The sequence below is a fragment of the Plasmodium knowlesi genome (genome assembly GCF_000006355.2).
Source record: "Plasmodium knowlesi strain H genome assembly, chromosome: 11".
Taxonomy (NCBI): domain Eukaryota; phylum Apicomplexa; class Aconoidasida; order Haemosporida; family Plasmodiidae; genus Plasmodium; species Plasmodium knowlesi.
The window spans coordinates 2,054,688-2,073,039 of NC_011912.2; the positions used below are offsets into that span (position 1 = coordinate 2,054,688).

An 18,352-nucleotide genomic window follows, 5' to 3' on the forward strand; every position below is an offset into this window, starting at 1 on the left:
TCTATTTTTTTTTTTTTTTTTTTTGGCATGGGCCAAAAAATAATGAAGTGGAATCTTCCATTTTAAACAAAATGACGTTTAACTGCTACATAAACATATTCGCCTGGGGAGTCTAACATAAGAAATAGATCGAATTATGAGCGCAAAGGAGTGGGGATAGAAACAATTTGCTTATTGTAACTGCTCAGCAGCGGACGAATTTGGCATCCATTAATGGGGGTGCCGATTTCGTCTGCCTCGTATTGTGCTACCATAGGATGGGGCGTGCGTTGTAGAAGGGGGGCAATCTGAGGAGAAACTGTCAAAGAGATGCTGACAAAAAAAAAAGAAAAAAACTAAGGAAGGGAAAGCAATGTGGGAAAGAAAGTGCTTAAAATTTAAAATATCAACCAGAATTGCCACTTCTTTTTTTTTGCCTTTTTTATTTCGCTTCACTTCTTTTCCCCCCCCCCGAAAAGAAGAAATCTTGGGAACGGAAAAAAAATAAATTTCAAAAAAAATGCATACTGCATTATTACGCATATGTAGGAAAAAATACGCGCAACAATCGCATGTATTATCTACTATAATAATACAGAATAAAAAAAACGGCGGTGTTTTTTTTTCTATTTTTTTATCATCCTTAAAACGCAAAAATTGCATAACGTGCTGCACGTAGCATTTTCGCGCATACCGAAATTTATGCATAGACCACTGAATGGATTTTTTTGACATCAAACGTTTTTTTTTTTTTTTTTTTTTTTTGTGCCCCCCCCAAAAAAAAAACAAATAAAAAAAAATTAAATAAAAATACAATACAAATACAAACAAAGCAAACAACATAAAACAAAATAAAACAAAACTGTTGGATTGTATACCCACGATTGTTTTTCTTTCGTGCGGAGAACAATACTTCATATGCATATTTTTTTCAGGTAGAATTTAATTCCGCCCTTTATAAATACAGTTATAATTGTATTTTTTTCTTGCGTTTTTCGCATTTACACTTGCCTTTTTTATATTGTTCGTTACCCCCCTGCGTTTTGTACAATTTCAATCACCCCCGTTTTGGTTAACCAGTGTTTTTCCTTTTCACTGCTTAGTGAGGGCGCTTTTCGCCTTTCGTATTTAGCATTTTACATTCCGCTTTTAGCGTTTCATTTTTTACGTCCCGATTTTTGCGTCCCCCTTTTTTTTTTTTTTACGTTTTCTTCTTTGCGCCCCAATTTTTTTTTTTTGCGTTCCCCCCCTTTTTTACCGCTCATCCTGCACGTTTCAACTTTGTTGTATGTATCACTGCCAACCCTACAGGACACGTTTTCTTACCACCTTCCATTTTTTCAAAGACGCTTGCTCGCTAATTTTGTTCACATCTGCATAGCGTTATATTTTTCCTTTGTTCATTCTGTCTGCTTTTTTTTTTTTTTTTTAATTCCTCTCCCGCTTATCTGATTTTTTCAGTCTTAATTTTTTTTTTTTTTTTTTTTTTTTTTTGCCCATATTAGCAAAAACGTGCTTGATTAAAAATGTTGTGCAATCAGTGATGTCGCGGTTGTGCATGCATTTTGAAACGTCGTATGTGATAGCAAAGTTGATACTGAAAGAGGAGGCGAAAAACGAACGGGGACAAAAACAAACGATTTGTGTTGAACATAAGGTACTTTCACCATCCCTGGGAGAGGGGGGGGGTAAAACTATTTAAAGGTATATGTGTGCACACGTAGGTGTCTGCTTTTCAGATCCACTCGTTGCACACGTCTGAAAAGCCGTTGAAGAGACACGAACTTTTCTGCCAGGGGTAGCCAGTGTTACCTTCCTTTTGCCTAGGTACGACGCCATAGAAGTGTCTCACCTTAATGTAGAGCGAAAATGAAACTGAACAGCCAAGGAGATGACGCAAAGAGCAGCGATGTCCTGTGGGAGTCCATTTATAATGACTTCAACGAAATTACAAAAACGAACAAGCAACATTGTAACTACATTGAAAATAGTTTATACAATTTTTGCAAAGGGGTGAGTTCATCAGATAAGTTAAGTTACAATTTAAATAATAAGTCCAACGAATGGCTCCGTCTTAACCATTCGAAGAGTGTTACAGGAGCATTGCCTGCTGTAGGAGAAGAGAGTGAAGGAAGCAGAGAAAATCCCAACAAGGGAGCAACGGGAGAAGGAAGTGCCACGTGGAGTAATCTTTCCATTCAGGCCTACTTAAAGAAAAATAACAAAGATGAAGAAGAAGAACAATTTGCCAACAGGGATAATGACGCACAAAGCGTTAACCATCTCATGCTACAGGATGATCAAAAAAGTGATAAGCTAAGGAGAAGACATTCTTCATTCCAACCTTGCAATGACCATTACGATGGACAGTATATGAGAAACAAGTTCCACGACGTGGACACGGATTACATGAAGAATGAAACGTACATCAGTTGCAACGATATTGTGAATAGCGAAAAGACAAGACATTCAGATTTTCAAAATAATAACAGTGGGAGCTTACTTCTGCGGGAGAAGGGGAGCTCGAGCGATGCAAAAGGCAGAGTGGGTAATCTCGTTGATTCACAGGATAGTGGTCATTTGGGTAGCCACGCGGATGTGCCGTTGGATGGCTCCTTCCGCAGCGGCAGTATGTTTAATCTGATGAAATACAACGCGGCTCTGAAGGGGTTGGGAATCGATGGAGGCCTGGGCTTACACAACGGAAGCAACATCGGTAGTGGCAGTCACACATATAAGAACGTGAACGTAGGAGTGAATCCTTTCTCTAATTCTGATCAGAAGAATTATGAGAATGTTAAAGCGAGAAGCTTGCACTTGACTGACCCGAAGGAACTATTTTCCAAAAGGGAAGATTATACGTACTTGCTGAGCAACAAGAAAATTTATGACAGTGTATCTGTAGGGGGAAGGGAGATGGACAGGGGCCAGAGTGGTGACCTTCTAAGATTCGCTCATTTTGATAGTCGAAGAGGGGGAAGTGGAATCGGTACTAGAAGTGCCGTGGGAGATGAAAGCGGAAGAAGCAGTCTCTTTAATAACATGAACAAGTACAGAAATTTCAATGTGAAATCGGACGACAGTCTGGCTTCCCCTAGCTTCAACTACCATCGCAGTGATTTGAACGGAAGCGTAATAGGAGGAAGCACCACGAAGGTTGATAGACAGAAAGTCGGCGGAGATGGAACGAATGGCAGATATCATTACGATGAGCGTAGTATTGCCGAGAGGGGTAGTACACATCAGAGGCGCCAGGAGGATAATAGGGCAAGCTGTAACTCGCTGGAGAAATTGGATCGGCTACTGAAAAGCAAGTACAGTTATATGAGCAATAGCAACAAACTGAGCGATCTTGATTTTTTATTTAAAAAAAAGAACAAAGGAAATAGTGAGCATTTGAGGAAATCCTTCATAAGTTGCGATAATTACAAAATTGACTCTGTCATGTCTGAAACATTTAATAGAAACACCGAAATGGATAAGAGCGAGTCTCCCCCGTCGGAGCAGATGGACGAAGTTAACCACAACCAACTTATCAGCCGATCCAAGCGCTTAATTGAAATGAGTAGAAAATGCTTGAGTGGGTACTCTGATTTGGATCAATACGACCAGAACGAGATGTACGGACGAATGGATAAGAGAAAACATGGCACGAGCGTTTCAGGTATAAGTTACAGCAACGTCCTTGACGAGGAGGAATATGGATCTGTTATCTCGGCGCAAAAGCTAATTGGGAAGGAAACGGTGCTTGGTAACAATTACGGTCGTGCATATAATTACGCGAACGGTGAACTAGAGGAGGTGATATGCAACTACATCGGGGGAAAGGAGGGAAAGAGCGAGGGGAAAACCCCCAAGGGAAAAATGGCTGAGGAACAAAATAGCAAAAGTGTTAGTAAGCTGTTTGAAGCGTATGACAAGGATAAAATTTCTGATGCGTGTGCATCTCCGATGAATAGCGCATCGAGAGGTAATCCCGAAGTGGAGTCGTCTCTCGGGGATAAGAAAATGAATAAAAAGAGCAATATGGCGCATAGCGATGATTTAGTCGGAAGTGTCACCCCGGAAGGAGCCCACAACAGCGGGTCCTTTTGTAGCAACAGACAACCGAATGAAGAGAACCACATTGATAAAAACGGAACGGCTGGAAAGATAGGCGGTGTGGGGTTAAATACATCCCCTTGTGATAATTACGACGCAGAGGAAGGAGGACAAGGAAAAAAAAAGAAAAAAAAAAACAAAAACAATTTAGATGGTGTAACGGAAAATTCAGAAAATTTAGTACCCCCCGGTGGTGACAAGAAAGCTGATCAAGAGGCTAACAGTTCCAACGTGGGATTCAAACTGGCAAATATAAAATTCCCCGGGGATGAAGAGGAGGACTCTCCTTTCAGTGGTGACGCCAACAAGGGAGGAACTGACAAGCATGAGGAGGATCTCCTCCACGAGAAGGTAAAGAACGACGTTTATAGTTACGAGGTGGAAGAGGAAGAAGAGGGAGTAGGAGGTAATAAAAGTATAGCGCATGGTGAAGACAACATTACTGAGAACGTCGAAAGGGGATCCCTTTTGAAGGGAGACACGAACAGTGTAATCACGAACAGTTCCAGTGTGCGCAATTTTATTAAACATCCGGACTTTTCAAAAATGTATTACAATCAAAAGAAGGAAAAAGTGCCGTACGCAGAAGAAAGGAAAATAAGTGATGATCAACAGAAAGCTCTCGAGCAATGTTACGACACCATTAACCATGCGAATGATGTGAAGAGACTGTTTCGTGAAAAAAACTTCCTACAGGATTTATGTGAAAAGAGAAAGGTCATTATACAGAAGAGCAAAATTGAAAACACCAAGTTGAGCGTGGAGATTAAGTCCCTACTGAGCTTTAACAACAATTTGAGTTATGCTTTGAAGGAGAAGGAGGCAGAAATTAAAATGCTAAAGAAGCAGAAGGAAGAACTTGAAATGAATTTAATGAAACGTATAAACAATAACGGAAGTACCCAGTATTCCCTCCTCAGCAACCTCACGTCTTATCCTACACTTTCCAAAAATGAGAGAACTAGTGGGGTGCAGAGTGATAGCGGAACGTGCCACCTACTGCGCAACAGAAGCAACTGCACCATTTTAAATAACATCGCCGATGCGAATGCCAGCGTCAGCAGTAGCGGAGGTAATCAGGCCTCCCTCATACAGAGCTACGAGGAAAAGATCCAAGAGCTTCTTATGCAGGTGAAGATGTACCAGACCAAGAACAGCGACTTGCAGGAACAGTTGCGAATTTTTATGAACGAGTAAATATGTGGGTAGGGAAAAAACTCTTTGAAAATGGAGTAGACGCTTATCTGGAAGGAGATTGCTCCCCAGCCCCGTCGCCCACCCGCACATGCACGCACATTATTGCCGCGTCAACTGCGCTTTTCCTTTTGTTTGTGTTTAGTCTTTTTCCGTTTTTGATTTTGCCACGTGGCGGCCATTCCGCCATTTCACCATTTCACCATTTAATCATTTAATCATTTCACCATTTAATCGTTTAATCATTTCACCATTTAATCATTTAATCATTTTCTGTTTGCCATTTTTTTTTTTCAACGCGTTGCAGCTTTTCTGAAAATATGAATAGCGTGCATCCACGACGTTTTTGTCCCATGTGTTTGTATTAGTCATTCCATCCGCCCGGGTGCATATTACATTAGTAACATGTCCACTTGTGCGGTGCAACTTTTTTTTTTTTTTTTTTTCATTATAAGACAAACTTGTTTTAATTTACATAACAATTATAATGTTTTATGAATCATGTATCATTCAAGAGAAGAGAAAAAAAAATAATTGGTTAAGTTAAAAAGGGCATAGCGCAAAATGGGGGTAAAATATTTTGATGCAGTGCACACTTCTGCAATATAAAATATATTTGTGTGTGCGCACAGTGGGAAAAATGCGCTCATCATGGGTTGAGAATGGCAGTTACAAAAGTGGATAAAAGGGGGAAAGGAGAAAATCGAGGCGCGGAAGCTTCGCTGGCTCAGCGATGTTGTAGCGAAGGAGTGTGGTAGGTGTGGGACTACATGTTATTTTTTTTTTATTATACAGTGCGATCACGAATGGAGATTACGTTGCGCGTATAAAGCGTGGTCGTGATGTTTTTAAGGGCTCTACGTAGAGCTACGTATTATGGGCCCTGGGAACGACTACAGTAACTACGACCACTGCGATTGCGAGAAAAAAGCAACATCAACAGCAGACCGCACCTGCCTTGAGTTGCTATTCCAGGGGCAACTAAGCACAAGGGTTACTTGAATTATTTCATGTGTTTAATTATAATTTTGCAAGTTTACTTGTGACAAAAATATGAAGACGGGGATAAAAAAAAAAAAAAAAAAAAAAAAAAAAAAATCAATGGACGGGAAAAATAATTAAGCGACCTTTTTTTTGGGTCGTATGTAAGTATTGTAGGCAAAATGGACAAACAAAATTAGCAAAGAGATACAGTAGTAAAAACTTAGGCCGATCAGTCTTCTGGGGTAGTAGGAGTTGTATTTCAGAAACAAAACGCAGAATGCTGGACAGATGATAGCGAGAAACTGCAAAGGAGGAAAAAGAGGGGGGAGTAAATATCAAATAAGCTGAATATACGTGTATCTGTTCGGTGGAACAAGCACTCAAACACAGAAGCAAAGAAGAGGCTATGTCGGTCTACTTTCACCCTGTAAATTACTCACCTGTATCATTTGGATATACGTCACACTGGCCTTGACGAATACTGGGACGCTGAATTTCATGCTCGCTAGGAAGTAGTACAGGTACATGATAAAGTGCACAATCGAACTATAGGGTAAAAAAAAAAAAAAAAAAAAAAAAAAAAAAAAGTAAGCGCATGTGACCGTGTAACGGTAAATGCTATACCGATAGGACAACTCTATCTAAACAACTCATCACATAGCCCATGAACGTATGGGGATATTTCCCTTTGACGAGGTTTCAAATTGAAAGTATGCCACTCTTGTCCTACTTGACTGTGATGACGTAGTAGATGTCTCCATCATATCCCACGCTACTGTTAATCCACATGATGAGGAAGACGGAAATGTGATGGTACACGTGGAGGAAGGTGAACTGGTTCCATTTCTTTCTTAGTACAATCAAAATGGTGTCCATAAAATCAAACAGTTTGTTCCTAATTGAGAGAAGAAAAAAAGGTAATTGTGGTGATGTGTGTGCGTGTATGTTTGTGGAGAGGGGAAAGGAATAACCAAGATGGTTCTGTATGCACAATACCATGCCTCCGGAGGTACTTCACGAAATGACGTGAGGAAGCCACTTCTCTGAGAATGGGCGTTCCCCCGCAGGTGTGAAAAACTTACAGATAAAAGAGCCAGCAGCAAAGTGCAATGTTGGTCTTGGAAAAATCGACATAGTTGTGGAGGAGGGAAAATTTTCTCTGTCGCACCTGATATATAGTTAGCACGGTGATCACTAGGCTTAGAAGGACCTGTATTGGGGATAAAAAAAAAAAAAGAGAAAAAAGCGTGTGTGCAAATATGCATTCTCTGAGGTGGTTACATGGAAAAAAGGGATTTTACATATGCACGTATGCACTGAAACGATGAAAATACATGGCTTCTACTCACCTGCAACAAGTTGTACACGGGGATGGCTTTTCCTAAAATAGCATCAAGGCGAGGATTCTTCGACTTGTAGCTTGAGGACGACTTTATTTTTACCAACCCCTTATCTGACTTCATTTTAGACGCGTAGTAGGTTTTATAGGCATAGGAGGCCAGAACGAACAGAACATAAAAGAGGAAAGCTATAAAGAAATGGGTCGGGTTCATCAAGAACCAGTTCTTAGTAACTCTTCTGCCATACCTCAACTTGGGGTTAAAAAAACTTAAAATACTCTCTCCAAATTTGTTTATGAAGGCTATATTTAGAGCCATTTTGAAATACGCGGGCGGTTGTCTTGTGGGTGGCTGTATAATCGATGGGGTAAAGTGCGTGTGTACGTATCTATCTATATATCTATGTGTGTTTGTGTATTAACGCACTTTCCGCTGCTCATCCATTTACTAAGGGAAACGCACGCTACGGGAAAGACACTAGGTACAATACGCTATGAGCAATGTACCAGTGCAAAACGGCGACTACTGGGAGCGCCCTGTCTGTACTGTTAGACTCACTTTTCTCTATTCACGCGGGGGGTAGGGTATTATGCAAAGGAAAAGCAGGAGCTATAATTCGAACTATGAACAAATTACGGCACAAATTGGTGCACAAAAAAAGTTTTAAAAATTATATATATAGGAGAGAGGGGTAAACTGCTACATGGGGCAAGCACGCGCACGCGAGGTGAGTAATGGGTGTACGTAAGCACAGAGAACAAAGGAATGCAGAGCGAAGAATGGGACGCGCATATACATATATAATATATGTGTGTATAACTGTGTAGCATAAATCAAATGCACATGTTATGAACAGAAAGGGAGCTTCAAGAAAACATTGGGCTAACAATTTTTTTTTTTTTTTTTCCACTTTTTCGGTGGGTCTGAAAACAAAACTTTTATGCTCTAACTATTACACCGTACTACGCTGAGTAACACACGTAACTGGTAAAAATGCTTAGGAGATCTATAATAGGGTGGAAGCTGCACAAGGGGAAAAAGTGTTAAAAAAAAAAAAAAAAAGCTCTTCTTTTCGTTGTGCCTTTCTCCAGAATGGGCTTGGCGAAGAGGGGATAAAAGGAAAGGAAGAAAAAAAACGCAAATAAGAAAAAAAGGAAAAGCTGCGCGAGCAATGGAACAATGACGAAGCGCTGATTAAGTAAAACTGAACCGAAGGGTCATCAATAAAGCAAAACTTAGAATAGAGGTTAGGAAAAATAATAACCGCGCAAAATTGTACAAGGCATTGTTTCACTTATCAGTTGAATGAACTAATTAACGTATATAGCTATGAAGGGTTATTGAATTCTATCCCACGTTAATTTTTCTGCGAAGGGGGAAAAAAAAAAGAAAAAAAAAAAAAAAAAAAATCCTCAGGGCGTTTTTTTTTTTTTTTTTTCGCATGAACAATATTTACCTAACTACTTGGGAAACCATTAAGCGCCGCTGTTCCGCCTGCAGTATGTCGTAAAATGATGAGTAAAACGCAGAGGGCAATTGTGCGTCGCACCGTAGCGGAAACTGGGGGGGAAGTTTTGAAGAACGAAATATTTTCGCTACGTTCACAATATTGCGCATTGTGGGGGGAGGTGTATAGTGGAAATTTTTCGCAGCGCCCCAAATTTAATTTATTCCCATTTATGAAGAGAGTAGGAAATAAGAACGCAGGGGGAAATGCCTCGGGAAGGTACCACTTGGGGAAATTCAAAAAAAGTAATTGTCGCCATGTTCTTATCTTAGGAGCGTGACGGTAAAGTGTAAAGCGTGAAACGACTTTGGCGCCCACGAGGCGGAAGATGCTTCCTCAGGGGGTCCTCCCCTCGCGAAACTTCGGGAATTCTCTACCCCCAATTGTGTGTGCGGCAATGTGACAGCCAGGTGCGGCATGTTTCCTCTCCTCCCAGCAGTGGGCCAAAGAGGGGTTAAGCTTCACTGGGTTGGTCAAGCCTGAATTTCCAGCACATGGCGCATGACAAATAATGTTGTATACGTTTAAGGAGCCTCTTACATTTTATATATTTGTGTGACGTTCGTCAGGGGTAAGGGGGTGAGGGTCATTCCCCCGGTGAACACTTGTCCCTTTTAATTTTCACCCATGCGTAGATGGGGAGCTGTGTGTTGGACCTACGCAACTACTCCTTAGTGAATAGAAAAAAAAAAAAAAAAAAAAAGGGGGGGAGTAGGGGAGGAGCCACTTCGCGTGGAAACTCGGAGGTGGTTACTAAATCGAGCAGATCAAAATGGTAAAAAGGTGAATTGTGAGCTGGGAGGAAATTCTTGAGAGAGAGAATATTTCTCAACAAAAATGGTTGAGTAAAAATGCTAAACGTTCAAATGGTACTGAAAGGGAAGTAGTCATTTTTGTTTCCCTTCGTAATGGAACAGGAGAAACAGAGTGGAATTTATCACATAGAAATGACAATTTTTTTTGTTTTCCTCTTTACCTTTTTTTTTTTTTTTTTTTTTTTTTTTTTCGGATAACCACTTAGCTGAATGCTTGCACATGAAAAGATAAAAACGTGACACACATTGTTTTCCCCAAATGGATCGATCTGCACCATTCGATTATTTTTTTTTTTTTTTTATATCGGAAGAAAATTTTTATGGCAGGTATCTTATCCTTGCGCCCGTGTGTGCGTTCATCCTCCTTTTAATTGTCTCCCCGATGTGTGCACGCTTATTCTACATTAACCCCTTGGCATTTTTTTAACTGCCGATGGGATCGGAAAGAAGAGCGGGCTATCGTCCCATTGGAGTTATGCGAAGCAGCTCCTGCCAGTGGCTGGAGGAAGTTAAACTGCGCCTCTTAAGGGTGTCGCTTAAATGATAAAACTAAAATGGGAGCATTTCCTACACAGCTGTTGCATGGGGGGGTGAAGTCACATCACAATCACACGTTGTGTGGATGCACCTGCACATGGTTGGAACTGAAAAAGGGGGATGTTCCAAGGAGTCACTTTCAATTGTGAGTCCCACCTCATCGTCACATATTTACAGAAATGGCATAAGCCCGCCCAAACGATACTCTGCGTAGTCAAAAGGAATTAGGGGTCATTATACATGATGTCGAAGGAAGGCCCCTACTCCTGAGTGGGTACACTGAAATTTACTCTTTTCTCACTGGTGTGCGCAAAATGGATTCGGTTCAAAATATAATGTTGTTCCATTTTCAGCTCTTTTTTATAATAGAAGGAAGATCCAACACACTTGTGCACGAAAGGCGTGAGGAACGTTGCCTCCTTTATAGTAACCACTCAGAAAGGATCGCTATTTCGCTCTACACCCCTTTACGATCAGTATATGTCATTGTGCTCTCCCTTTTGGTCGCCCCCCAAAATATATCTAACGTGGCCCAAAAAAAAAAAAAAAAAAAGAAGGTACACCACGGTTGGGTAAAAGTGCTGCAGAAAATGGGTAGACCTTTTTTAGAGGATCCCCAGTGCAAGGGCGCTTTTCAAATTGTCTGGTTAACTTATGCAACTACCCCAAGTCTCACTTTTCACTCAGAAGGTGTAACCCCTCTCACTGTAAGTGATACGTGTGAAAGTGGAACGAACGTGAGAATGAGGAGGAAAATCGGAATCCTCCTCCCCGCTGCTCCACAGCGTATCGAAAGGGAGGAACCAGAAGGGGAGAACGAATCAGCAGTCAACAAAATGAAACAACTCTCAAATGTGTAACAATAACAACTCTTCATTGAAAGAGCACTTTTCTGATATAAAATTTGATGTATTTTTTTTCTTAGATTATTTTTTTATTTTATTTTATTTTTTTTTTTTGGTAGGCTAATGGTCTTCAGTAAGATACACCTTGGGGCTTTTGTATAGCACTTGTTTGGTCTCCTCTTTCCTCTGGGCATTTTCCTTTTTTTTTTTTTTTTTTTTTTTACTTAATACCATTTAGTCATGTTACTTAGCAATTTATCTTATTCTTTTCGATCGGGTAAATTTTGGAGGAAGTGCTCTTTATGGCATTCCCATTTAATGAAATGGTTCCTTTTTTTTTTTTTTTTTTTTTTCAAGAGTGTACGTACACCTTAGATTTGTTTAAGTGCAGGAGTTGACTTCACCTGCATTTTTGATTTGTTCACCATTACGAGCACACAACTTGTTTGAGCAACCTCGTGTGGTCTAACTGTGCGAAGTAGTTGTAGCTGGAGGGATGCACAAGAGGGATGAATTTCCCCCTCCTCATTTGGCCTATCCACAACGGGGGAGAGTGACATGCTTTCCTGATTTGCTTCATCGATCGTACGCATTTTGGCGTATTGTTGGTCGGAACTTTTTTTTTTTTTTTTTTTTTTTTTTGTGAAGAAGTTATCTCGGTTGTACCTCCTTTTCAGTTGACATTTCTGGGAAGGTGTGTCTCCGAGGGTAGTCAACTTGGTTCACCCGCTATGCACAGAAATGTGTGCACAGTGGGTTGATTCCAACCCCTGCAGCGTCGTTTCTCCGTTCCTGCTCCGTTGCAACCTTTTTCTTATTACGCCGATTTTATCCGATTGCCTACCCCCATGACGACACTGGAAAAGATCGGCATCCAGGGGATTCGGAGCTATGGCGACGAGGAGGCGCAGGAGTTAGAGTTCGCGTCACCCATCACGGTGATCTATGGAAACAATGGAAGTGGGAAGTCTACAATCATCGAATGTCTAAAGGTGAGTTGCACGGGGGACTTCCCCCCCAATGCAGATAAGGGAAAGTCATTCATACACGACCCATTAATATCAAATAAAATGAACAGCAGGGGAAAAATAAATTTGCTCCTGAGGAATTATAACAACAAGAGGATTGGTATTTCCAGATCATTTAGTCTATTCTACTGTAAAGACAGAAATAAAAAAATGAAACACACCTTTAGAGCATTGGACAATAACATAATCATAAAAAAAGGGGAAGGACAAGATGATGTAATAATTACGAACAAATGTCTAGACATAAATGAGCATATTCCCAAATTAATGGGGGTGTCAAAGGCCTTGCTAGAAAATGTGATTTTATGCCATCATGAGGAAAGTCTCTGGCCATTTAGCGAGTCAGTAAAAATAAAGAAAAAATTCGATGAGCTGTTTGGAGATGACCACTTCTCAAAAATACTGGACGAATTCACAAAATGTAGAAAAGTAATGAATGATGAGTTGAAGAAGAAGGAATATGAGTTGGCCACTTTGAAGGAGTGCTATGATAGGAGAAAAAATATCGCTTTAGACATCCAAAGGAACGAACAAGAAATAGAGGAGTGCCAAACGATTATACAATTGGACAAGGACAAAATAGAGGGAAGTCTTCTCATTTTAAATACTTTAGAGGGGAAAAAATCCTTGTTGAGGAAATTAACGTCCAGTATTGATATGTATTTTGCTGTCCAAGGGAAATTTCTGGACGACCTAGAAAATTATAAAAGTGTCGAGGAGATATATGAGGAGGATGCCTCCGAATTAGAACACTTTGCTGATCTGTTCCAGAGGGACCTGGCCAAATGTAACTTCCTAATTGAACAAGCTAGTAATGAGTTTGCCCTTCTGGAGAAGCAGACCTCTTTGCCTATTAATTCGTGCGACGAAGCCGACATCAAACAACGAGATGAAATATGCTCCAATTTATTTCATTTGGAGAAACAACGGGAGGAAGCGCACACATTGATCAAGGACATTTTGAATCTGGATCATGTGTCATCTGCGAGTGGGATGAGGGGGAAACATGTAGGAAAGAACCTCTCCGGAGAGTGTACGAAGGTAGGTTGCTTTATCAGGGAGAACGAGCATATTTTGGGGAGTTTGCTGCTTCAGTGGAGGGCCCTCTTTGGAGGGAATGGCCCCAAGTGGGTGTTCCGCCTGGGGAGGAAGGCCACCACTGTTAGGCGTAGGGATAGTGGTGACTACGATAATGAGTGTAACCACGGTAAGAGCTTCCGTGGCGATTGTCCCCCGGGTGGGGACCGTACCACTGAGACCATCGCGAAAGGAAGTTTCTCCTTCGTGGAACAAATGCGCAGGAAAAGTGTGAGGAAGCTGGACCTGTTGAGAATGGAGGTGCAAAGAAATGCCAGGGAGCGACTCCATATTAGAAGGAGAAATAAAATTCTAACAGAAAAAGCGAAAAAATGGAAAAGGAGGATATCAAGAATGGACAGAAGAATTGCCATCATGCAGATGCACAAGGATAATTTGGCTAATTGCAGAGCGAGCGATGAGTCGTACAAGGAGAGTTGTAACCATTTGGACAAAATGAACCAGTTAGGATGCGTTTACGACAGCATTGATTTGAGCGAGACAAACTGCGGTGAGGCGCCCAGTCATAGCGATGATGACATTGAAGGGAAGAGAAGGCAGCTCAGGGAAATAGAAAAATTCAAGGAGCACCTGGACCAAATAGTACTCCTTGGAAAACACTATGAGAAAATCTTTAATTATTTTTTGTGTCTCCGGAGGCTGCGTCGCAAGGTGACATCCTTCTTGGATGAGCGGCGAGACCTTCTGTGCGAACTGAGAAAGGTGCCCAAGGTGTGGCGATCCATGTGGGAGCCTTCCGGATATTGGTCGGAAGAAGAGGATTTAGAAGAGGGAGTAGACTGCGGGCAAGAGTGCTCTACCGGGGAAGGGGAGGAGAGAGAAGAAATTGGGGGGCAAGCCATACGGGGAGGCCAGGACGAAGAAAGGAAAATAGGGGACCCTATGAAAGAGGAGTACGGAGAAGGGAATATCCCCACCAGGGAGCTGCGCTCGCCAACGGAAGGAACAAATAAATTGACCGAAATTGTCGAAGGGGGGAGTTGTATGACGTTGAGGATTCTCACCGAAGCGGGTTCGAGTAACTGTCTCGACGGGGAGCCCACTCATGGGGAGGTATTCAAGGAGGAAGTTTGCAATAAGAGGAATAAACGAACAAGCTATCCTGGCGAAGAGATGCATAGTCGATTGAAGCGGAAGAAGGTATTCGAGATGGAAACTCCCGTTGGACAGAGTTATTTGAACAAATTGAAGGATGTGATCGAGCAGTATATAAATAAGTACGATAACAGAATGAAGGAGGTTGAAAGGGAAGCCACCAGATTAAAGCAGGCCTTGATACTAACATCTGGAGCATTACGCGATGTGAGCGAACGGGTGGGACGCTACCCGGACATACTGGCTGAGTTCTGTGGGATGCTGGGAAGGAAGAATTTTAAGAGCGTAGAAGATTTCTTCACCCATTTAGGTCAAGTTAGGAAGGACATGAAGAAAATGAAAAGGGAGATTGTAGCTTTAAAAAGTAAAGAAGAATTACTGAGTCGTTTTGTGCAGCATGCCGAGGGGAAGAAGGCGTGTCCGCTGTGCAGGGGACCTATTACTGATGTTGTTTTGGATGGGTTCTCCTTCCTAGATGTGAATAGAGAAAGGAAGGACATAATCGTAGAGATAAAGAAGAAGGAAGAAATGCTCACAATTTGGGGAGGACAGAAGAAAGAATTGATGATTCTGTTAGGGCATTACTATAGGGAAGTTGATCCCCTATACAGGGATAGCGCCTCCGTGAGTGGAATTATTGACTCACTTAAGAACGAAGTGTTAGATCTGCAGAATGGGGTGGACATCTGCTTCGGGAGGATGCAGGAAATTAATGGGAAGTATCAATTGATGAAGTTTTTACAGGACAAGTGCACTCATCTTATGGAGATGGAAATGGATATTCTATGCGGGAGAGACGAGGTGGATGCGCAGCGGTCCGAAGTTAAGGCTGCTGTGAGTAGGCTAAGGCAGGTACTGAGCGAGGGGAAGCATCATATAGAATCCCTGCGTTCAATCCTGGAATTGCTCGGAGGGAGGGAGGAATCTGAACAGAGATCGCAACAGAAGAATTTGCGTCAGCTTATTCTTGAGTTTATCCCGAATATTACTCTCTTGTGTGAATGCCAGGATGTGCACCTTATGGTGGAGGAAGTCAGTGCATACATGGAGAATAGCAGTGTCATATTTGGTCCAGGGGACATGTTCACCCATGTCGGGGCGGAATTGGCAAATAGTGTGGAGAGTAAGGTGCACCATGTTGTGTTGGGAGAAGGGAAACAGGACGAAGCTGGGGAAGAATGCACGGAGGACACCAAGTGGGTGAAGGAACCGAAGAATGAAGTACACAGGGTAGGTGACCACTGCAATGAATATGGGGAAGAGCACTCGGGGAATTTATACCCACAGGAAGGAGAGTGCTCTGTTAATTGCACGAAGCGTGTGGAAGAAGAGATGCCCCTCCTGAGTAACGTGCCCGTGTATGAATCTACGAAATGGAAAGTGAGGGAACCGGACGAGGTGGGCACCCTGGAGACAATAGCCATGAATAATAAGAAGTTCATGGAGGCATACGACAAACTTCAAGTGTACACCACTTTGGAGACCATGAGGAAAGAGCAGGAAATAGATCTTTCTGTTCGAATGAAATCAGTCATTCGTGAGAGGAAGGAAATCATTAAGAGGAGAATAGAGGAAGCACAGCGCAGTATTGAAAGGGAAAAGCGAATTAGGGAATGCATGAACAAAGCGCAGGATTACATGGAGAAACATCGGGGTAGGAAGAATCGTTTGCACATGAAAGAGGAAGCCGTAGCGGGAAATATACGGAAGATGCACCTGCGGGATAAGCAAATAGGGAGGAGCATTCGGAGATGCAGGAACGACGTGGTACTCCAGAATAAATTGTACTACATCAGAGGGGAAATAGTGGAACTGCTGCAGAGACTCGTGGGCAATATAAAACTGGACATGGGGAAAAGGGAGGAGGAATTGAAGCAAGTGAAGGAGAAGATACACAGTAACGAAATTATACAGAATGAATCTAACGAATTTGCAGAAAAAATAAATCAAAAGAGAGAGCAAATTTTATCTTTAAAGGAAGAGAAAATCAACATCGAAAAAATGCATCACCATGTTGTTATCAATATGAACTTAAAGAGAATGCAGGAGAAGTTTTTGCTCCATCAGAGGAATTTTATTTCCTCACTGGAGGAATTTAGGGGCGCGTTCTTCTCGGCTGAACAGAAGGAGGAACAGTTGGATAAATTGAATTGCATAATTGCGTCGCTGGAGGAAGTGTACGAAGCTGATTCTGATATTTACAGATTTATGGATGAGAGCTTTTCCTTTTTAAGGCACGAAAGGGAGTTACTCGAATTCGTCTACAGGGAGGAAGATAAGTTAAAGGAACAAATGAAACTTAACTCGGAAGCAGTGACAAGCCTGAAAATGAAGGAAGCAGAAATGAAGGGGAAAATTGAGTTAAGGGAAGAATACATAAATAAACTAACCACCGAAATGAATTCCGATACCTATGATGACGTAGGGAAGAAGTATAGGGAGAAAGTAATCGAAATTTTTGTGTACAGAAGTGTCATTGGGGATATCTGCAACTTTTACAACTCCTTTGATCAAGCAATTATTAAATTTCATTCTCTGAAGATGCAAGAAATTAATTTGTCCATTAGGAACTTATGGAGGAGGGTTTACAACAGTGCCGATATAGACTATATTTATATAAAGTCGGAGATACAGACGGAAAATAATGGAAAAGTTCATCAGAGGAGGTCATATAATTATCGCGTCGTCATGGTTAAGGATAACTGCGAACTGGACATGAGAGGAAGGTGCTCCTCTGGTCAGAAGGTCCTATCTTCTATAATTATTAGACTAGCTCTAGCGGAGTCTTTTTCCATCAGATGTGGAATTCTAGCTCTGGACGAACCGACGACAAATTTGGATAAATCGAACTCTAAAAATCTGGCTGCTCTCATTGCTAATATTGTGGATCTCAGAAAGGAAAGCTCAGCTTTCCAGCTTATTCTCATCACACACGACACGCACTTTGTCGATGTGCTTTCGCAATACGGGTTAACAAACTGTTTCTACAAGGTTAGGAAGAACCGGCAAGGGTATTCAACCATAGTCAGAGTGCGGGAGTAATGGGGATGGGCAGGGTATTCCAGTACCTAGTGTGATGCAGGAATAGCACATAACGGAAATTCATACATTAAATCCTTTTTTTGGGGGTGAGGGGAGTTGGTCGGTGAGGTTATTTACTTTTTCCTATCTGTAATTATTTTATTTTGCATCTTCGTTAATTATAATAATTCCGTCCATACCGCTAGGACACATATTACGTAATAATAGGGACTGGGGATAGGATTTTTTATATTTTCCCTTTAAACCCTACCTCCTACCACCCTCATCCACCCATTTCTAATATTTTTTATATACTTACACTTTCTTCATTCTAATAATATATCATATTTAGAATGAAATAAGAATGATAACGAGTATGTTTATTTTCTTCTTTTTTTTGTTTTTCGCTTTATTCTTATACCCTTCTCATGTATAATCAATATATAGATGAGGAAAATATTATTTGAGGAGAATTATAATAAACATAAAGGAGGGACGAAAAAATGGGAGGAAAACATAAGGGAAGGAATTAAAATGAAAGAAAATGTGAGAGAAGGAAGGGGATGTAAGGAAAAGAAAAGAAGAAGGTGAAAGGAAATGAAAAGAAGAGGGAAGAAAAGAAAAGAAATACAAGTGGAAAAATGCTTGATGGAGGAGAGTTGCGTACATTTATTTTTTTTTTTCTCTCCTTGCTTTTTTTTTTCACTCTTTTCTTTTATTTCTTATTTTCTCTTATTTCCTTTTTTTTTTTTTTTTCTTTTATTTATATATTTTTTTTATTATTTCCTTGTAAAAGTGGGGGGGGCAA

At 41.1% G+C, this 18,352-nt stretch overlaps 3 protein-coding genes across 3 annotated transcripts; 2 read left to right on the forward strand and 1 right to left on the reverse strand.

Annotated features, from left to right (window-relative positions):
- Positions 1-1,848: 1,848 nt before the first annotated feature.
- On the forward strand, positions 1,849-5,277 carry PKNH_1144200 (conserved Plasmodium protein, unknown function; the record flags this gene model as incomplete). The annotated part of the gene is made up of 1 exon (XM_002261578.1): positions 1,849-5,277. The coding sequence occupies one exon, from the start codon at positions 1,849-1,851 to the stop codon at positions 5,275-5,277; it is 3,429 nt and encodes a 1,142-aa protein (XP_002261614.1).
- A 1,115-nt stretch (positions 5,278-6,392) lies between these two features.
- Positions 6,393-7,916, reverse strand: PKNH_1144300 (long chain polyunsaturated fatty acid elongation enzyme, putative; the record flags this gene model as incomplete). The annotated part of the gene is made up of 5 exons (XM_002261579.1): positions 6,393-6,560; positions 6,699-6,804; positions 6,989-7,153; positions 7,341-7,468; positions 7,608-7,916. 5 exons carry the CDS (start codon positions 7,914-7,916, stop codon positions 6,393-6,395), a joined length of 876 nt encoding a protein of 291 aa, XP_002261615.1.
- A 4,234-nt stretch (positions 7,917-12,150) lies between these two features.
- On the forward strand, positions 12,151-17,565 carry PKNH_1144400 (DNA repair protein RAD50, putative; the record flags this gene model as incomplete). Its single annotated transcript, XM_002261580.1, has 1 exon — positions 12,151-17,565. One exon carries the CDS (start codon positions 12,151-12,153, stop codon positions 17,563-17,565), a length of 5,415 nt encoding a protein of 1,804 aa, XP_002261616.1.
- Positions 17,566-18,352: the final 787 nt, after the last annotated feature.